We start from the raw sequence: 21,228 nt of genomic DNA, 5'->3' as shown, positions 1-21,228 counted from the left end.
TTTTACTTTGCCATCTGATGGTTAATAATCACATTATTCAGTTTGATCGCTTTGGGTGTAGAGAGTCAGACTTAGGTGCATCGGGTTTCATTAATCTCAAGTGTTTTTTTTTTTTGTTTTTTTTAGGCCTTTCTGTAATTTATTATGAAATAATGCTGAATTTATGTGGAAATGATTGTTGTACAGAAACTTCAGAGATCTGTTGCTGAGATAGATGACTGGGATGCAGTTTTAAGCAGAAACGAGGTCGTCTCCGACTGACTTCCATGTCAGAGGAGGGCTGTCAATCAAATCTCGCTCAAACCTCGCTGTCAGTTAATATCTACGTGTGTGAAATAATACAGTACGCCTGAAGGTATGTTTTACGCAAGACCCGTTTTGGCACCTGTCTGACACCATACTCCCCGTCTGAACATTTTGGGATGTGGGGTTGTAGAATTTACTGTATAGATTCACTAAAAATGTATGAACCACAGACATTAAACATTTAACATTTGCATCATGCATTAAACATTTGTCATAAATAAATATTGCTCTCAACCAGGCAATCTAGCTGGATTTATTTATTTATTTATTTGCCATATCAAATACATTCTGTGACCGTTTTTTTTTCCTTTGGTCAGCTTTTACTTTAAGCACAACAAGAACACAGTGTGTTGCAGCTGGCTGTCAAATTTCATACTGCGTTTCAGGTTGATGACAGGCCACCAGATCTGGTCTGGTTTGATGTGCAACCTGATTTGTAGTTAGTTAACTTCCAAAATACACTTTGCTTTATCATTTTTTTCTTTTGTAAAGTGAAGTCACACTTTTGATTGGCTTTGGTTCACCATATGCATGCATGCTGGCTTTGTGTCTAATCAGATACACTATTGCGTTGACGATAACACATAAAGAGGTTCTTGTGAAACACTATAATGTAACAAGAACTCCTCATGTGGTTTACAGGCCACATGGTTTCGCAGTGGAATTGGCATTGAGGACAAAAATTGCAGAGGGCCTTGGCCCACTCAGCAGTTTTTAAAGGGTATTTTTTATCTCGAATCCGTGATTTTACAGGCTATTTGTCATGTTCACTGCAAGATTTTAAACATGAAAGTTTTACGTGTAAATACACGTGATCTTTACATTTTCATGAGCCCTGACCCAGTCATGATGCATGTTAGATATGTGAAAAAAGTTTATGTATTAAATACAGTTTTATTATTATTTTTTGTTTGTTTTTGTTTGTCATCATGTCTCAGGCTTCTGCAGCTCCAGCGGTCAGTCCTGAGCCCAGACTCTGAGATGCCAGATGAGCTGCTGTTCGGACGCGCTGGCTATCTTTATGCTCTGCTCTACATTAATAAAGAGATGGGAGCTGACACTGTGGATGAAAGCATCATCACACAGGTGAAACCCCAAGAGTGTCATTTTGTTGTCTTGTGTGCACATTATTTTAGTAGCATTTGTATTATAACTGATAATACAAAGCATGTCTCACACATACTCTCACACTTGTCAGTTGACAACTTTAATCAATGTGTTTAACAGTCATGGGCATATGACCACTATAAGTTATTCAGGATGCCCTTCAGTGTGTTATTACTGCTTTGTTAGGCTAATATACAGTGAGGAAAATAAGTATTTGAACACCCCGCAATTTTGCAAGTCATCCCATTTAGAAATCATGGAGGGGTCTGAAATTTTCATCTTAGGTGCATGTCCACTGTGAGAGACATAATTTAAAAAAAATCCAGAAAGCCCAATGTATGATTTTTTTAATTTATTTGCATGTTACTGCTGCAAATAAGTATTTGAACACCTGCGAAAATCAATGTTAATATTTGGTACAGTAGCTTTTGTTTGCAATTACAGAGGTCAAACGTTTCCTGTAGTTTTTCACCAGGTTTGTTTCTGTGTAGGCTCTCAGTTGTCCAAGTGGTTCCCATAGTAGAGAATCTTGAATCTTCGACTGGACTGGGTTGCTTGATGCAAGGACGCTTTGCTTCAAATCGCAGAAGCTTCCTCAGCTAAAATTCTTGCTCTGGTAGTCTGACTTCTGTCTTGACTCTTGTAGAGAAGAAGAGTAAACAGAAGCCACAAAAGCTGGAGTTTTAAACCTAATAGGACAAGGAAATTAAAATCTTAGCCAGAGAGAAGAAATGGTTTGAGAGAGGGGTCAAGGAGGCATTCTATGTGAAACAGCTGAAACCCAGCCTTAACCGGGGAGGGGGTCTCAGACACGCTTTGTCCCCTGTTTACAATGGGGTACTCAGGTCAAAGCAGTTTCTGTCTTTTGTTCATGGTAATGAGTCATTCACGTCATCAGGAGAGTCGTCAAGGGAGCCAGCTGGAGAGGCGTCCGTCCCATCATTAGGAGGGACAGCTGCCCTGTCATTAGGAGGGTGCTAACTAGAGCACAATAGGTGCTAATTAGAGCTGTTGTTTAGTCACTAGCCTATAGCAGTCTGCCCCTCGGTAGGAGGGGTCTGGTTAGGTTTAAAACTCCAGCTTTTGTGGCTTGTGTTTATTCTTCTCTACAAGGATCAAGACAGAAGTCAGACTACCAGAGCAAGAATTTTAGCTGAGGAAGCTTCTGCGATTTGAAGCGAAACTTCCTGGCGTCAAGCAACCCAGTCCAGTCGAAGATTCAAACTTCTCTACCACCAGGTTTGCACACACTGCAGCAGGGATTTTGGTCCACTCCTCCATACAGATCTTCTCCAAATCTTTCAGGTTTGGAGTTTCAACTCCCTCCAAAGATTTTCTATTGAGTTCAGGTCTGGAGACTGGCAAGGCCACTCCAGGACCTTGAAATGCTTCTTACGGAGCCCCTCCTTAGTTGCCCTGACTGTGTGTTTTGGGTCATTGTCATGCTGGAAGACCCAGCCATGACCCTTACTGAGGGAAGGAGGTTGTTTGCCAATATCTCACAATACATGACCCCATCCATCCTCACTTCAATACGGTGCAGTCGTCCTGTCCCCTTTGTAGAAGAGCACCCCAGGGTATGATGTTTCCACCCCCATGCTTCACGGTTGGGATGGTTTTCTTGGGGTTGTTCTCATCCTCTAAACATGGTAAGTGGAGTTGATTCCAAAAAGCTCTATTCTGGTCTCATCTGACCACATGACCTTCTCCCATGCCTCCTCTGGATCATCCAGATGGTCACTGGTGAACTTCAAACGGGCCTGGACATGTGCTGGCTTGAGCAGGGGGACCTTGCTGCCCTGCAGGATTTTAAACCATGACAGCATCACGTGTTACTAATGTAATCTTTGTGACTGTGGTCCCAGCTCTCTTCAGGTCATTGACCAGGTCCTCCTGTGTAGTTCTGAGCTTTCTCAGAATCATCCTTATCCCACAAAGTGAGATCTTGCATGGAATCCCAGACCAAGGAAGATTGACAGTCAGCTTGTGTTTCTTCCACTTTCTAATAAATAATCATAACAGTTTTTGTCTTCTACCAAGCTGCTTGCCTGTTGTCCTGTAGTCCATCCCAGCCTTGTGCAGGTCTACAGTTTTGTCCCTGGTGTCCTTAGACAGCTCTTTGATCTTGGCTATGGTGGACAGGTTGGAGTGTGATTGATTGAGTGTGTGAACAGGTGTCTTTTATACAGGTAACAAGTTCAAACAGGTGCAGTTAATACAGGTAAAGAGTGCAGAATAAGAGGGCTTCTTAAAGAAAAATTAACAGGTCTGTGAGATCCAGAATTCTTGCTGGTTGGTAGGTGTTCAAATACTTATTTGCAGCAGTAACATACAAATAAATTATTAAAAAAAATCATACATTGTGATTTACGGATTTGTTTTTTTAGATTATGTCTCTCACAGTGGACATGCACCTTAAATGAAAATTTCAGACCCCTCCATGATTTCTAAGTGGGAGAACTTGCAAAACCGCAGTGTGTTCAAATACTTATTTTCTTCACTGTAGGTGAACCATGGAAATGCTGCATCAACAGGTGTCTGTTTTGCAGCACAAATGACTGATAACACAGTGGATTACCTAACATTACTTTGATATCTAACGTTATCAATTGATAATTGGGTATCGTTGTGCAAAGCTTTGAAATGAGTTTTGAATATCCTCTGTGCAGCAACCTTTATGTTGAATTATGTGATGTGTGACATTTGCAATAAACACAGACAGTAAGACAAAAGTAGCTGGAACACAACTGTACAAAACTTTTTCAGGGCAACACTGCCAGACAGAGCCGACGGCGGCCACAAAATTCCTATGCTGGTGCACAGTCACAAGAGACCTACAGATAGAGAGGCTGGTGCACGCACACACAGGACAAAATCACAGTGACTTTTTTGTTTGAAATGTTAGATATAATAGTCGGTGGCTTTACATGGTTCACACACATGGTCAAAATTAGTGGCACCCCTATATTTTATGTACACCTTTTAAAATATGATTAGAAATAAATGCACGTAAAGCAATTTTGTTTAATCGAAATATGAATATTGTAATTAATACAGTGTATTGTACAAATAATGAATGTTTGAGTTCAATGGTATGAATATTTCATGTTGTGAAAGCTGGAACATACCATTCAGCGAGCCTTCAAATTAAATGAATGGAATGAATTAAATATTCATTCCATTGAAAGATTGTAAAAACATTCATTATTTGTTTTATACAACAGCTAAAATAGATCCTTGTCATTTGATATTATATTAATTTCTGAACAACAGAAAAGGGACTTACATTTTGGTGCATGACTGCACTGACTTTGTGTACTTCCCAAAAACAAACAAAAAAGTCTTTGTGTACGTCCTCACTCCAGCAAAACACGTCAGAAATTTGTCCAACTTTGGTGCATCACTCCTGCTCTGACATCAACAATCCAACACAAACTTTAAATAGGAGTCCAAAAATAATTCTGATGATGCCATGCACCGACTTTGTGTACTCAAAAAAGAAAAAAAAAAGACTGTGTACTTCCTCAGTGCAGCAAAAAAAAAAAAAAATCACGTCAGAAATGAGTCCAGCTTTTCATTCTAACTTCCTCCTAACAGCTCTTCATACCTCCAGACGGCTTACAGCGCAGTAGATTTGTTTTGTGTGTGTGTGTGTGTGTGTGCGCGTTTGTGTGCGTGCGCGTGTGCGTGCGCGTGTGCGTGCGCGTGTGGTCGAAGAATTAGCACCGTCAATTAGCTCCTTCAAATTGTTGCTTGTCAGCAAAACCAACTCTGCATGTTTAGCTAAACACTGCCCACACTAATGGGCGGGGTTCGCAGAGTGCAGGGAGTTCTGGGATCGGGTTGCAGAAGCAACATCTAGCAGGGGACCCCAGACTTCCCTTTCCTGGGCCACATTGACCACCTCTGACTGGGGGATCCCGAGGCATTCCCAAACCAGTGTGGGGATATAATTTCTCCGCCTCGTCCTGGATCTTCCCCGGGCTCTCCTCCCAGATGGACGTGCCTGGAACACCTCCCTGGTAGTTTGTAGCAAATGTGTCCCTGATCAGGAATTTCAATGTCCCCACCCTGGGTTTTCCTATGGTACATCAAGTGTATTCTGCACCCGGTCTGCTCTGTCTAAGCCTGATCCCGTCAGATCTCAGAAGGTAAGCAGTGCAGGATTTGGTTAGGACTTGGATGGGAGACCTCTTTAGAACACCAGCGGCTATGTGTGTTTCTCCAGGTAAAACTGCAGTTGCGTCAGGAAGGGCATCTGGCGTAAAACTTGTGCTAACTACCAATGCGGATCTGGCTGTATCCGCTGTGGTGACCCCTAACAATACGGAAGCAGCCCAATGGACAACAACAACATCAAGTGTATTCTGATTAATGTCTTCCACAAATCATCAGATTGATGATTAAAATTGATTGGGAACATTATTCAAACTATAGTGAAGTACTACAAGGTCTTTTCCTGCATCTGCAGGGGTGGGGAGAGGAAAGGGGGCAAATTTAGACCACGTGTTTGTTGAAAAATTATTAGCAGGTAATCTAACTATATCTCATATTACATTTTTGGAGGGGTAAAGTGAAGCAGACCATGTTGGAAAATAATTATAGATTACAATGTACTAAAAAAAAACTCTCAGGAGTAGTACTTAAAAAGAAAAAGCCAGAGTCTTTTTGGGGTGGGGTCAATTATTGTCATAAACCTCCTTTGTATGAAATATGAAGTCCACAAATTTTGCAGTATTATATTTGACAAGACTCAGATACATTTTGCCTATTTGAAATGATCGCTTGACTTCTCTTTGATACAAGTGTCAGGACCCCAAGGATAGGACAAGATCCCAGGACCCTTCCCCAAGGACCCCAGGGAATGGATGAGACCCCAGATTGAACAAGATCTTACAATGCACATAAACACAAAATGCCAAATTTTCTGCACACTAGATCTAGACTAGGCAGTTTCTTCTGAAAAATCATAAAAATGCAAAGGATTAAAATTGTATAAACTGTTTTATGTGCATTGTACATCATGTAAACAAAAACACAGAATGAATCTAATAGTCAACACAGACAAGTTATATTGTTTTCTAGTTTCTAATTCTCACCTTTTCATCAGTATACAATGAGGTACCGTAGCTTCAAACCATTTGGCACGTCAAACACATTTTTGAATCATATATTTTCCTAATTCATTCAGCACCTTCAGTAATTCGGTGGATGTGGATGGTGCATAAAACAATCAATTACACATTGTGCATAAACAAATTATTAAAGAATTAGAAAAAGATTTGCAAAAAATATTTTTTGATTTGCCAAATGGTGTGATTCTATAATATTATATACTGCTTAATCTATTGCATTACAGTGGAACCTAATTATGAAACATCCATGGGACAAGTAAATTACTTGATATCCAAATTATTATAATATCAGGGTTACAAAAACAATGAATAAATAATAATGAATTAAGAAATCAACACTTGGATATATAATTTACTTTATTTTATGAGGAACTCGTGATTGTAATAGATTTCTTTGTAACAGGTTTCCACTGTATCATGTGCCATATAATCAATTGCAAAGGATTATCAATTGTGCAGTGTTATATTTTACTGTGACAATAAATATTGTACAGATTATGCTGTCCTCACTCTGAAGTATCAAGGTTTCACCAGCTTGACAGTGAGTTAACGACACTTCAAATAATCAGACTTTATATCCTTTTGTGCTGGTTTATTTGGAGAATGGCCTCTGACCATTGCCCTCTTCAGGCTGTTGTAAAACTAAAGGAAATACAAAATATACAAAACGTATTAGCTATCTTACATAGCAAACTAGCTTGTTACATGCTAATTGTAGGCTAGCTCAATAGCCTGCTTACAACTCAACATAAATATACAAATTTGTATATATTTTACACAGAACAAAAAGAATATTATTCTATCTTTTCAAAATACTTACCGGCAAATCTTGTTCAAGGCAACAATGTTATAAAGTTCAACATTGGCTCAACACATGAACAGCCCGGAGTTGCGTACCGCCATCATGTATTTTCTTCTCTTCCACAATCAACAAAACACTAACACTAACCAACTGCCACAGGGTGCTCTAGGGCAGGGTACAAAAACACTTCCCCTAGCTGAACTTATAAAGGGCAGAATACAGATAATAAGTACATGTACTGCTACTTGATAATTAACACTTGTATGGTGAAAATTGGAATAAGTTTATTTAAAAATTTGACGTCACGCATGTTTTCTGCCCTTTTTTTCCTCATTATCTCAAACAATGGCCAAAGGTTTTTTAACCTTTGTGACAGAAAAGATTACCATTTTAGACAAAATGTTCTGACACTCTACAAATTTAATGCTGACATTTTTGTCATTCATTTTATATAAAATGATTGGACAAAAAACATTGTAATCCAACAAGTCCATGACAGTCTGCCAATTTCCTGAACAAGACTATGCACTTGGGCTTTAAATAGATTTCATGATTATGGAGAACATAAAATGTTACAGAAGAATGTTTTATAGATTTGGATCTAAGAGCGATATGACAGCAGTCATGATTGGTTTACTACACCATCGCGTGTAATACAATATCAAATCAAATCAATTTTATTTATATAGCGCCAAATCACAACAAACAGTTGCCCCAAGGCGCTTTATATTGTAAGGCAAAGCCATACAATAATTACGGAAAAACCCCAACGGTCAAAACGACCCCCTGTGAGCAAGCACTTGGTGACAGTGGGAAAAATAAAACTCCCTTTTAACAGGAAGAAACCTCCAGCAGAACCAGGCTCAGGGAGGGGCAGTCTTCTGCTGGGACTGGTTGGGGCTGAGGGAGAGAACCAGGAAAAAGACATGCTGTGGAAGAGAGCAGAGATCAATCACTGATTAAATGCAGAGTGGTGCATACAGAGCAAAAAGAGAAAGAAACACTCAGTGCATCATGGGAACCCCTCAGCAGTCTAAGTCTATAGCAGCTTAACTAAGGGATGGTTCAGGGTCACCTGATCCAGCCCTAACTATAGGTTAGCAAAAAGGAAAGTTTTAAGCCTAATCTTATAAGTAGAGAGGGTGTCTGTCTCCCTGATCCGAATTGGGAGCTGGTTCCAGAGGAGAGGAGCCTGAAAGGTGAAGGCTCTGCCTCCCACTGACTATCACTGACTGGTTGGATAATAGGCTCGGCCACAAATTTTAAAGAGAAAATAATTTCCAGAATTATTAATTTTCACGCTATTGTGAGCAGCTTTTTGATGTGGCGATATACTTTTTTTTTTGTGTGTTTGAGAGGGTACCGGATGAAAAAAGGTGACTAACTTCGAATGCTAATGATATGTTGAAGCTAATCTGTTAGGAAAGCCAAAGGTTAGCTTTAATCGCAACACAGCTTATTGTTTAGAGTTTTTGTGTTTCCGAACCATCACCGCCTTTCGGTTGAAAGTTGGGATTTTGACATATAAACCTGAAATGTTCCGGTTATCTGTTTTTCAGTAAATGTAATATTTCACTTTAGAAGAAAGGGTTCTTATTTAATGCACATCCACCGGCGCGGCTCCACCTGAAGCCCGAGGCGTCAGCGCACATCCACCGGCGCGGCTCCACCTGAAGCCCGAGGCGTCAGCGCAGTTCCACCGGCGCGGCTTTACCGAGGCCCGAGGCGCCAGCGCGGAGTTATCTGACCATGGGTCCGAAGAAGGCACTGACAGCGGAGGAGGGAGACGATATCAAGAAGTCCCTGGACTTTTTGTCTAAGGAAATCTCTGTTGTTAAAATGCAGCAGAAATCCATTATGGAGCTGGTGGAAGAAGTGAAGGCTCTCCGGATCCAGAATGCCGAGAAAGACCGGCGTCTTGTGTACCTGGAGAACCGTGTTGCGGAGTTGGAACAGTACACAAGGATGAACGACGTTATTATTACAGGAATTCATATTAAACCTCGATCCTACGCATGGGCGGTGTCAGAAGACAGCGGAGGGGAGGCCAGTGAGCAGGAGGCCAGCTCAGTGGAACAACAGGTGGCTGACTTCCTGCAATCTAAAGGTATTCAAATGGACTGTAATAACATTGTAGCGTGCCACCCCCTGCCCAGGAGAGAGGATGGAGACAAGCGAGCTGTTATAATGAGGTTTGTCAACAGAAAACATAAAATGGCATTGTTAAAACAGGGACGGAAACTTAAAGGAACAAACGTATTCATCAATGAACATCTGACCAAAAGAAACGCAGACATCGCCAGGAAAGCTCGTTTCTTAAAAAAGTAGGAAAAAATTCAACAGACATGGACATCCAACTGCAAAACATTTATCAAATTGAATGGAACACCAGAACAAGCGAAGGTTATGGTAATCAGGAACATCGAGGATCTGGACAAATACGACCAATAAGGTATGAGGACACAAACACATCACAACACCATGACACAGACCAGAGGAACCTATTCATCTACTACATCATCTACATCTGGAGACAAGAAGGATATAACTCAAAGGATTGCTGATCATGGAAAAGTAGAACTGAGAACATTTAAATACACAGACCACAATGTACTGGACTTGGAGCATGATATAGACCCGGACAATAATTTCTTCTCAAATATCAATGACAGTTGTTGCTATTATACAGATGAACAGTTTAATCGGATCATTAAAACGGATAACAAATTATCAATAATCCATTTCAACAGCAGAAGTCTATATGCAAACTTTAACTACATTAAAGAATATTTAAGTCAATTTAAAAAAATATTTAACATAATTGCTATATCAGAAACATGGATCAATGAAGATAAAGGAATGGATTTTGAACTGGATGGATATGAATTTAATTGTGTAAACAGAAAGAATAAGAGTGAAGGAGGAGTGGCTGTGTATGTGGATAAGAACATGGATTATAAAATAGTAGACAATATGACAACTGTGATTGATAACTTATTAGAATGTATAACTATTGAAATATGTGAAGAAAAATGCAAAAATGTATTAGCTGTATATACGAGGTCTGTCAATAAAGTATAGGTCCTTTTTATTTTTTTCAAAAACTATATGGATTTCATTCATATGTTTTTACGTCAGGCATGCTTGAACCCTCATGCGCATGCGTGAGTTTTTCCACGCCTGTCGGTGACGTCATTCGCCTGTGAGCACTCCTTGTGGGAGGAGTCATCCAGCCCCTCGTCGGAATTCCTTTGTCTGAGAAGTTGCTGAGAGACTGGTGCTTTGTTTGATCAAAATTTTTTCTAAACCTGTGAGGCACATCGAAGTGGACACGGTTCGAAAAATTAAGCTGGTTTTCAGTGAAAATTTTAACGGCTGATGAGAGATTTTGAGGTGATACTGTCGCTTTAAGGACTTCCCATGGTGTGAGACATCGCGCAGCACTCTCAGGTGCCGTCGTCAGCCTGTTTCAAGCTGAAAACCTCCACATTTCAGGCTCTGTTGATCCAGGACGTCGTGAGAGAACAGAGAAGTTTCAGAAGAAGTCGGTTTCAGCATTTTATCCGGATATTCCACTGTTAAAGGAGATTTTTTTAAAGAAAGACGTGCGGACGGATTGCAGCGTCGGCTCGCAGCCGCCGCGACGCTGCGCCACAGGAAAAAAGCCTTAAGGACAAGTTGGAACATGTCCAGCTGTTAAACAATTTTTCATATACTCACTCCACTGAAAGCCATCAAAAGCCGCCTGGATTTTACAAATGATTATCAACACGGAGGTGTTTTTCGTGTGCCGCTGCACCGCGCCGGCTGCGTCCCGACGCGCGGACCCGTCCGCACGTCTTTCATTAAAAAAATCTCCTTTAACAGTGGAATATCTGGATAAAATGCTGAAACCGACTTCTTCTGAAACTTCTCTGTTCTCTCACGACGTCCTGGATCAACAGAGCCTGAAATGTGAAGGTTTTCAGCTTGAAACAGGCTGACGACGGCACCTGAGAGTGCTGCACGACGTCTCGCTCCGTGGGAAGTCCTTAAAGCGACAGTATCACCTCAAAATCTCTCATCAGCCGTTAAAATTTTCACTGAAAACCAGCTTAATTTTTTGAACCATCTCCACTTCGATGTGTCTCACAGGTTTAGAAAAAATTTTGATCAAACAAAGCGCCAGTCTCTCAGCAACTTCTCAGACAAAGGAATTCCGACGAGGCGCTGGACGACTCCTCCCACAAGGAGTGTTCACAGGCGGATGACGTCACCGACAGGCGTGGAAAAACTCACGCATGCGCACGAGGGTTCAAGCATGTCTGACGTAAAAACATATGAATGAAATCCATATAGTTTTTGAAAAAAATAAAAAGGACCTATACTTTATTGACAGCCCTCGTATAGAGCACCAGGATCTAGTATTGAAACATTCACTGACTGTATGGGAAAAATGTTCTCAAAAACTAATCAAAAAACTGTGTTCATTTGTGGTGACTTAAATATTGATCTGCTCAATCCAAATAAGCATAAAATAACAGATGAATTTATCAGTATAATGTACAGTATGAGTTTATATCCAAAAATCACCAGGCCAAGCAGAATTACATCCCATAGTGCTACCTTAATTGATAATATATTCAGCAATGATATTGAGAATAACACTGTGAGTGGATTATTAATCAATGACATTAGTGATCATCTTCCAGTTTTCATCGTTTATAATAGAAACCATCGGCGGAATCAGCCAGAGGAGAAAATAAAATACAGGCGAGTGCGGACAGAGGAAAACATGAACACACTAAAGAAGGATTTACAGGAGCAAAACTGGGAAAAGGTATACAGTGAAAGTGATGTTGATATAGTGCATATGAAACTTTTTTTTACAAATATTTACATCATTATATGATAAAAATTGTCCAATTAAACAAGACTACAGAAAACAAAAAATCCATGCTCGACCATGGATGACGAAAGGGTTACGAAATGCATGTAATAAGAAAAATACACTGTATAGAGAATTCATAAAACTAAAGACTAAAGAGGCAGAAAATAGATATAAGAAATACAAAAATAGATTAACTAATATTATACGGGTATGTAGGAAGGAATATTATAGTAACATATAATAACAAAAAAATATTAAAGGAATATGGGATATATTAAATAGCATTATCAAAAATGGTAATAAAAAACAGAGTTACCCTCAGTATTTCATTGATAATAATGTCAAGAAGGAAAACAAGGATGAGGTAGTCAACGGTTTTAATAATTTTTTTGTAAATATTGGACCAAGCTTGGCAGAAAAAATTCCCAATTCCCAACCTGAGGATTGGGATAATAATCTCATAGAAAGAAATCCTTGTTCAATGTTCCTCACAGCAGTGGATGGAAAAGAAATTATAGACATTGTGAATAATTGTAAATATAAAACATCTACCGATTTAAATGAAATTGATATGGTGGTGGTAAAACAGGTCATTGAATGGATTGTAGAACCATTAACATACATCTGTAACTTATCATTTCAAACCGGTAAATTTCCCAATCAAATGAAAATAGCTAAGGTTGTGCCGCTGTATAAGACTGGGGATAGACACCACTTCACAAATTAAAGACCTGTTTCTTTGCTTCTACAATTTTCCAAATTATTAGAAAAGTTATTCAATAATAGATTAGACAAATTCATAAATAAACATAAATTACTTACTGATAGTCAGTATGGATTCAGAGCACATAGTTCAACATCACTTGCATTAATAGAATCAGTTGATGAGATTACAAAAGCCATAGACCACAAATTACATTCAGTTGGAATATTTATAGACCTTAAAAAGGCTTTTGATACAATCAATCATGACATATTAATCAATAAACTTGAACAGTATGGGATTAGGGGGTTGGTGTTGCACTGGGTGAGAAGCTACTTAAGTAACAGAAAACAGTTTGTGAAGTTGGGGGATACATCATCATGCTTGGACAATGCTTGTGGCGTCCCACAGGGATCGGTATTGGGTCCAAAACTGTTTCTAATTTATATAAATGATATTGTCAATGTTTCCAGAATATTAAAATTAGTATTATTTGCAGATGACACAAGCATTTTTTTTTCAGGGGGGCATTTGCAGGAGTTACTGAGGAGGATCAGTATAGAAATGGGAAAATTGAAAATATGGTTTGACAGAAACAAATTGTCATTAAACTTAAGTAAAACAAAATACATGTTATTTGGCTATTGTAATACAGACATACAGGTTCAGTTACAAGTCGAGGGGGTAGATATTGAAAGGGTACATGAAAATAAGTTTCTGGGGTGATAATAGATGATAAGATAAACTGGAAGACTCATATAAAACATACAAAGTAAACTGTCAAGAAGCATTTCAGTTCTAAACAAAGCGAAACATATTCTGGACCACAACTCACTCCGCATTCTTTACTGCTCACTGGTTTTACCATATTTACAGTACTGTGCAGAGGTATGGGGTAATACTTATAAAGGTACAACACAATCACTATCAGTAATACAGAAAAGAGCTATAAGAATTATTCATAATACTGGCTATAGAGATCATACAAATCCACTATTTTTACAATCCAAATTCTTAAAATTCACAAACTTGGTTCATTTTCAAACAGTACAAATTGTGTATAAAGCAATAAACAATTTACTTCCAGCAAATATTAAAAATATGTTTTTTAACAGATCAGGGGATTGCAGTCTGAGGGGGAAATTTAATTTAAAGCATCAGTGGGCACGAACAACATTGAAAGGTTTCTGTATTTCTGTCTGTGGGGGGAGGATGTGGAACAGATTGGGAGTGGGGCTCAAGCAATGTCCAAGCATGAACCAGTTCAAACAGCGGTACAAAAATATGTTTTTTTTTAGGTATAGGGAGGAGGAAGGGTAATGAGGGTTAGGGTGTTTTTGTTTTTTGCTTCGGCTTGTAAATATATAGTATTTTGTATGTAAGTAGGTATGTGTAGGTGTATATTTATGTTTGTGTATATATATGTATGTGTATACGAGGTCTGTCCAAAAAGTATCAGACCTTTTTATTTTTTTCAAAAACCTTATGGATTTGAATCGTGTGCTTGCATGAGCCAACCTTGAACCTTCGTGTGCATGTGTGAGTTTTTTCACGCCTGTCGGTTGCGTCATTCGCCTGTGAGCAGGCTATGAGTGAGCACTGGTCCTCCCCCCTCGTTGGATTTTCATTTTGAGGAAAATGTCTGAACGATTGGAGCAGCGCTGAATCAATTTTTTCCAGAAACTGTGAGAGACAGCCAGGTGGAAAACATTCGGAAGATTCAAACGGCTTTCGGTGGCTTTTCAGTCGAATAAGTATCCGAGGAATTGTGTAAGAGCTGTCAGATCCCGTTATATAAAAGCAGCTCTCCGTCTCTGGGGTCGACCTTTGATGTTATACACCCAAAAAACTTTAACTTTTACACCTTAAGAAGAATCAATAAATCCAATGTCCGAGCCTTAACACTTTAACTGCATGCTTGGAAATTTATTGCAGGTTTTGCAAGTGCTGACAACATAATCAAAATCGGTTATATGATGATAATTTCACAACAGTAATTCAAATATAATCAGAATAATAATTGGCAGAGATTTTTGTTTTTGATTCAATAATGCTGTCTGATCTTACTCTGACTGGACTGGATTAACTTCTTAACAATTTTTCTAGGAGTGAGGGAAGGAGGTTTTTTGATGTTAAAATCCCCAGTTCGATGAACTTGATTTCCTCTTCATCAGCTATTAGTTGTTAGCTAACCACGATCCTTGTGTGATGTTGTAATCCTTCAGGGAATAAATCCACATAAGAATTCCTTCAGGAAATAAATCCACATAAGAGTTTATTCCTTCTTCAATCAACCAAAAGTTGATCTAATCCATTCTGGTATGATGTGATGATCCTTGAGAGAGAAAACGTTGAAACTTCCCCACTCAGACTTAAGGCCAGTGATTATTCTCCAATGCTCTGCTACTCCGTGACTGGACGGCCTGAGTGGGAGTTGAAAACTCTCTCAAATAATCTCTTATGTCTCCAATCCTCTCGCTCCTCGATGCCAATTGCAGCCCACAAGATGGTCAAGTCTTGTGATCTCCTCGTAGCAGGGGAGAAGTGGCAACAGCACCTCTCCCTGGAAGAATAACCCCGTTTCCTGTTGTTGTACAGTTTTTATATGAAACTCTTGTTGTTGTTGAGTTGATCTTGGTTACCATGGGGATGATGGTGACTCAAAACCTCCCCCCATACTCCTTCCTTTTACTGGAAGCCATCTGGAGAACTCATCTTCTGGCTGCCAGTAACCCATTGTGCAAGTCTTCCTGTTTTCTGCTTAACACATCAGCTTTTTCCGAGAATTCATTCTTTTTTTTAAATCATGTCTTTTAGAATCACATCAATCATATTCAATCATTTCATTACAACTTTCTTTCACATAAAAACAATTCATATGATCATATACAACATTTTCATTCCTTATTATTCATTTCATATCTTATCACATCTTAATCATTTTCAGTTGTTTTTATCATCAGCTCTTCTGGCCTCGCTTGCGACATCACTAACTTCCTCTTTCTCTGACTCTGCACTAAAAACAACTTATTTCAGTTCCTCTTTCTTCTGACTGCACCCTTTATGAAAAACAACTCTTATAATCATTCACTTATTTGTAACATACTTTTTCTAATCAACTTCTTACTTTTTTATTACATTAATAGTTCATTTAATCATGCTTGTTATGTTGGAATCATTCTTAGATATTACTTTCAACACATTAATACTTCATTTGCTCATACTGGTTATGTTAAAATAATTCTCAGACATATTCCATCGTCTTCACCACTGAGTTCATTCCATGGGCCTCCCCATCTGCAATGGAAAAGTCCGGTATGACCTCACTTACTCCGGGAAAGTACCAAACACTGTCCAGTTTATTCCAACAAAGTGTGTATTAATCCAATGGCACGTATTATATTCCAAGATGAAAACAAGCTGAAAGCAAGCTTAAAGTCATCTTTCTTGACACCCTCTCCATGATTTGAAGCTCTGCCATTCTCTTTATACTTCCATAAAAACATCCCCGTCGTCGTCGACAGGGTGAAGGGTGAGCACTTCTTTCTCATCCACTATCAGCGAAAGAACAGGAGGAGCTGGAGTTGAACGACACTCATCCAGCACCACGTACTCCTCTCCGCCCATCTGTAGATTGCTGTCGCCGTCAGAAGGCTGCTCCTCCAGTTGCGATGCTTGTGATGGTAATTCCGATGGAGATGGTGTCGCCTCATATTCCTGAGATGATAATCCGTCAGGGAACGATGGTGCACATGGTGAAGCAGGGGTCACAGGTGTATAACACGGTGCATCTGGTGTAGATGGTCGTGGTGATGTATCCTTCGGTTGAGGTGAAGCTTCAGCGTGAATATCCTCAGGCTCGGGGTGTTGAAGGTGTTCCTCCAGGAACACCTGCGTGAGGGCCTCCAAACACCAGTTCATATCCTCGGTCTGCACTCCAACCTCCACAGTGTGCTGTGGAGATGAACGTGGAGCTGGTGGTAATGAAGGACCAATGGCCACGATCCGGCCATCGGCAAGATGAGCTGTGGAGAATCTTATTCCCGTAGGGTACATCCACATTTTGGAAAACACGGGGCAATACGTATATCCTTCTGAAGACACTATAGTGTCAGCTCGTATTTGATCAACCAAAAGAGAATGCCAAATCACGGTTGCCTCAGCCTCAATTTTCAGGTATGTTGCTGTTGGTACCTGGGGCACAAAAGATGTATCCTTCCGTCCCATTATTCCTCGTGCCACTTGAACAGCGAAGTTGTTGCTATAACATGTCGGGCACCACAGAGTCGGTGTTACCTCCCAGAAGTAGATCGCTTATTCCAGGGTGGCTTGACAATGAATACATCTTATATCCCCCTACAGTGTAAGAGGAAACATTAGTCTTTTAACTATTATATTGCAAGCAAGCAAAAGAGTTCGTTGGGATTATTCAGATGCACGCCAGAGCTGCCTCATGATCACTGTAGGAGAGTGGGACGGTGATGACGTTACCATTCCCGCTGTAGCTGAAGAAGCTGTACGCGGGAAGCAAGCATCATAGGTCGTAAACCATAACAGCAGGAGTAGTTGACTAACCATGGACAGTCAGTATAAGGATGATAATATTCCCCATCCTAAGGCCCAGATTATGATCAGTCCAAGTTTGTAGAGCCAGGGTTTCTTGCGTTTTACGGCTCCAGTTAACGTAGCTATGTACGCCAATAGGGTCAGGGCCATCACAGCTTCGCACACAATGTCAGCTATCACTGCCGGGGCATAAAAGATTGCTGTCATATCTATCACCATCCAAATCGTAATCGATGTGTACTGCCATATTCCCCAACAGTCAAACTGGAGATTAAAGCGACCGAGGACATGAGTGATGAATAAAGACAACCCTAAGTCACTTTGACCGTATTGCAGATTGATGATCGCCAATCTGACACATCCATGTAGTAGCGTTACTATTCGCAGTGGTTGTCGTAAGTCCCAACGGCCGACACAGCAGTATAGCAGCCATATTAATAGTAGTGCAATAAACTCCACTCTACTCACTTTGAAGATGGTGTCATTTATGCCGCCAGTATTGTTGGACATTGTGCTCTCTTATTCTTTTTACTTATTTCCTTAAGTTGGTGTGCTGTTATGTAGATGCTTCTTCCTCCTTCGCTCCCCCAAGGCAGAATGAACAGGGCGTGTCTCAGCGTCGAGCTTTGTAGGCTCCATCGCTCCTCCCCTAACGGAGGAGGGGCTCCATTTCACTGCGTTGTGTGCTCCTCCCACACATGCGCAGGGTGGCTGCGAAACTTCCTTTTATCAAAACATATCCAATTACTGCAGCAATAATTAATCCTATTATGATTAACATATAGGGCCAAAGATATCCAAACAAATGTCCAATCCAACCAGTCACTACTTCGAGACCTTCTTTGATGACTTCTCCGGTCTCTGCAGCAAAAGTGGTGATGGCTCCTCCAGCGATTATTTGCGTTCTTTCCCACCAAGAACATTCATGCCGACTTCTTCCTTTTCCACAGCTTATCCAATGTTCTGCAGGTGATTCACATGTACCATTATTGTAAATCCGATTGGGCCCCACCCATTCGTAACCGACAATTTCTTGTCCTTCACACAGACTTTTCTTGAAGGCATATCCTTCTTCAAGCATTATCACAGCATCTCCAACAAATGGCACTATGTGACCTAGGACCTGCCTCCTTTTCGACATTCCATGTCCCAGGACAGCCTTGGCACAGCCAACGTTGGGTGGAAAAGCTCTTATCCATTCGCCAGCACCGTTCTTCTCCCAAACTGTTTGATGGCCATAGGTGTCGTACTCGCCGTCATAGTAAGCATCACAATATTCCTCCCAGCCAGGAACATTTCTACAATTTTGGCGGGCAAGGCTTATTGTGCATGTAGTATTAAGCTTATTACAAATCATTTTCCATGGCCGTAGCGTAACATAAGGATTTGGTCTCCAAAGTAGACTAGACCAAGTAGCTCTATCTCTGGAGTTGACCGTGGCAATGTATTGATATTTAACCCAATAATTATTACTTTGATCTAAACAGGGGAATACCCAATCTTCAATTTCAAATTTCTCCATTCCCCACCAGGTAACGTCCTCACTACGCTTAACTCCTTCCTGCCATGCTTGAAGGGTCCCCTTAATGGTTGGAACTTGTAACAACTTTGTACAATTATATACCCATCTTAGCCAATTCCCTGTTTTAATCTGGTCTATGGGACATCGGGGGGATTTACCAGAACCTTCAGCCAAACTACTATGGTATTCGGTCTCATGTAAGCTTCCATAGATTTTGGAAAATTCCCCTCAAAATGTCTCAGTGAAACGCTCCAGACCCACGGAAAGGTGTCGTTAAGCCATTCATCATGTTTTGCTTCTTGTACTTGTCTCCAAATAATCCTGTCTATCAAATCAATAACTGGTGTAAGCACCATGTAGTTTTGAGATTTACATCCAATAGGTCGATTCCAATAACATCTATCTAATTTTGCTACTTTTTCTTTTACACAATAATCATTAAGCTCCTTCCATCTCTTTCTAACTTCATTATCAATAATTTTAACTTTTGGTTCTAATACTCGCTGGGTATCTTGTGTTGGCGATGCGGGGAGTAATTTAGTTCCTCTCTGTGTTGGTGATATCTTTGTGGATCCCACCAATCCTTCTGGTGAGATGACGGTTGGTATTCCTGTTCCCATGTCGGTAGTGTTGTTCAACGGAGGGATTATTGTAGATGTAGTATCCACTCTCGGCACTCTGCTGCGGGTGTTGTCACAGGTGAGGTTGTAATTTCCCCAATGTTTCCAGGTAGGCATTATCATTCTGCAAACATCATGTCTTGGTAACGCTGGAAAAACAGCTTCTTTCTCCCAATATCCTGCTCGATAGCCCAGTAGTACTCTGCATCCCCATGAGCAATACCAGGCTGGCTCGCCAGGTTCAGGTCTTATCCAAATCAGCCTACTTCTCTTCGCTCTTTCTGTTTTAGCCGTAAGATGGTCGCCACGATTATCTCTTTCTCCCTCACTTGTAGGTTTTGAAGGATTTCTGCTCCGGTGGTCAGGTTGTGATTGGTAGTGACGGTTGGAAATTCCCCACTGTCGTTCAAGTATTGCAGCCACTTATTCTTTTGCATCTGCTGAGTTAGGTTCTTCATCTTTGCCCATGTCTCTGTAGAATTCTGGTCCCATATCATGTAGGTGTTTCTTGATTCAACTCCCCAACATGTCTGTTGAAAAGTTTTAGTTGTTGCGTACTGGACCCTGATATGGGTTAAGGTCCAGGGCGTACTACCATAATGGTACAGGAAAGATAGAAGTACAGCAATGCCGACTAATAATGCTGTAAGTCGGGCCATCCAACTCCAACATTGGAGGCACTTTTTCTTCCACGGCCAGCTTTGTTGCTGCTGTTGCTGCTGCCTTATTCCAACATTTTCGTAGTAGAATTCACTTGGTACTTGTGGCAGCGGCTCCTGCCCTTGAGGTTGTTGCAGTAGTGGCATTTCTATGCCAGATTCTCTTTCTCTTGGTCTGTCGTTGATCCTTCGAGGTTGCGTGGTGATTACGTTGTCTTCCTGTGGTTCTCCCATCTCGGAGATAGATGATCTTAGGTGCTGTTGTTTGTCTCGTGCTCTCATCAGGGACACTTGATGCTCGTTGCTGAAGAAGAATGTTTAACAAGGGAGATGGCCACGGGAGTCTAATCGCCACGCCCATTGCCAAGTGACAACTGTCACCTCCTTCATTTCAGGCGGTGGTCCCTGGGGTGTGAAGAAACACTGTGATGATGCAGGATTCAATTCTCTACGTAGGTGCAAGATATCCTCATAGGCGTTCCAATATGCCGCTCCATTGTAGACATACTGCGCCATCACAGAGTACAGAGGAGTCGATCTCCGAAATAATACTCTTCCCGACTTTATACCAAGTCGTATCAGTATAGCCTTTGGGGGTTGCCAAAGCCCCACTAGTACTCTGGTTCGCCATCCACTTCTAATAGGCGGAACACTTCCACCTTTTTCGATGTCAAGGTACTGTACTGTCGTACATATTGGCACAGTTTGGTTCTCAATCAAATAAAAAGTTGATTGTGCCTCTTTTTTTTTTAAGTCTTTTGAACATGTAGGGACTACTGGTCCAAATCTGGAAAGATCCGAGCCAAATATCCACATACATTCCTTGTAATGGGTCAACATAATTAGGTCCCCATCTTATTTTGAATCTGTAGCCCCTTTTCTGTACATACACCACGTTCAAGATGCAGGGGTATATGTTTGGACACCGGGGGATTGGG

The 21,228-nt window shown here is 40.5% G+C and overlaps 1 protein-coding gene and 1 long non-coding RNA gene across 3 annotated transcripts in view; one reads left to right on the top strand and one right to left on the bottom strand.

Annotated features, from left to right (window-relative positions):
• The window catches only part of lancl2 (LanC lantibiotic synthetase component C-like 2 (bacterial)), a 170,497-nt gene that overhangs the window by 58,565 nt on the left and 90,704 nt on the right, over nucleotides 1-21,228 (top strand). Inside the window, exons 5-6 of one of the 2 annotated variants that reach the window (XM_034173032.1) lie at nucleotides 1,245-1,384; nucleotides 3,488-3,495. In XM_034173032.1, the coding sequence (XP_034028923.1) occupies nucleotides 1,245-1,384; nucleotides 3,488-3,495 (148 nt within the window). Of the gene's footprint in view, nucleotides 1-1,244; nucleotides 1,393-3,487; nucleotides 3,496-21,228 lie in introns of both variants that reach the window. The other variant, XM_034173042.1, reaches the window with a different exon arrangement.
• LOC117512817 lies at nucleotides 7,105-7,486 on the bottom strand. Its single transcript, XR_004561388.1, has 3 exons — nucleotides 7,369-7,486; nucleotides 7,289-7,290; nucleotides 7,105-7,190 (listed from the first exon to the last, which is right to left on the bottom strand). It is a non-coding gene; the product is annotated as an uncharacterized LOC117512817 (long non-coding RNA).

Source organism: Thalassophryne amazonica, chromosome 1, assembly GCF_902500255.1.
Source record: "Thalassophryne amazonica chromosome 1, fThaAma1.1, whole genome shotgun sequence".
Lineage (NCBI taxonomy): Eukaryota > Metazoa > Chordata > Actinopteri > Batrachoidiformes > Batrachoididae > Thalassophryne > Thalassophryne amazonica.
This window is presented reverse-complemented; position numbering and strand designations above follow the sequence as displayed.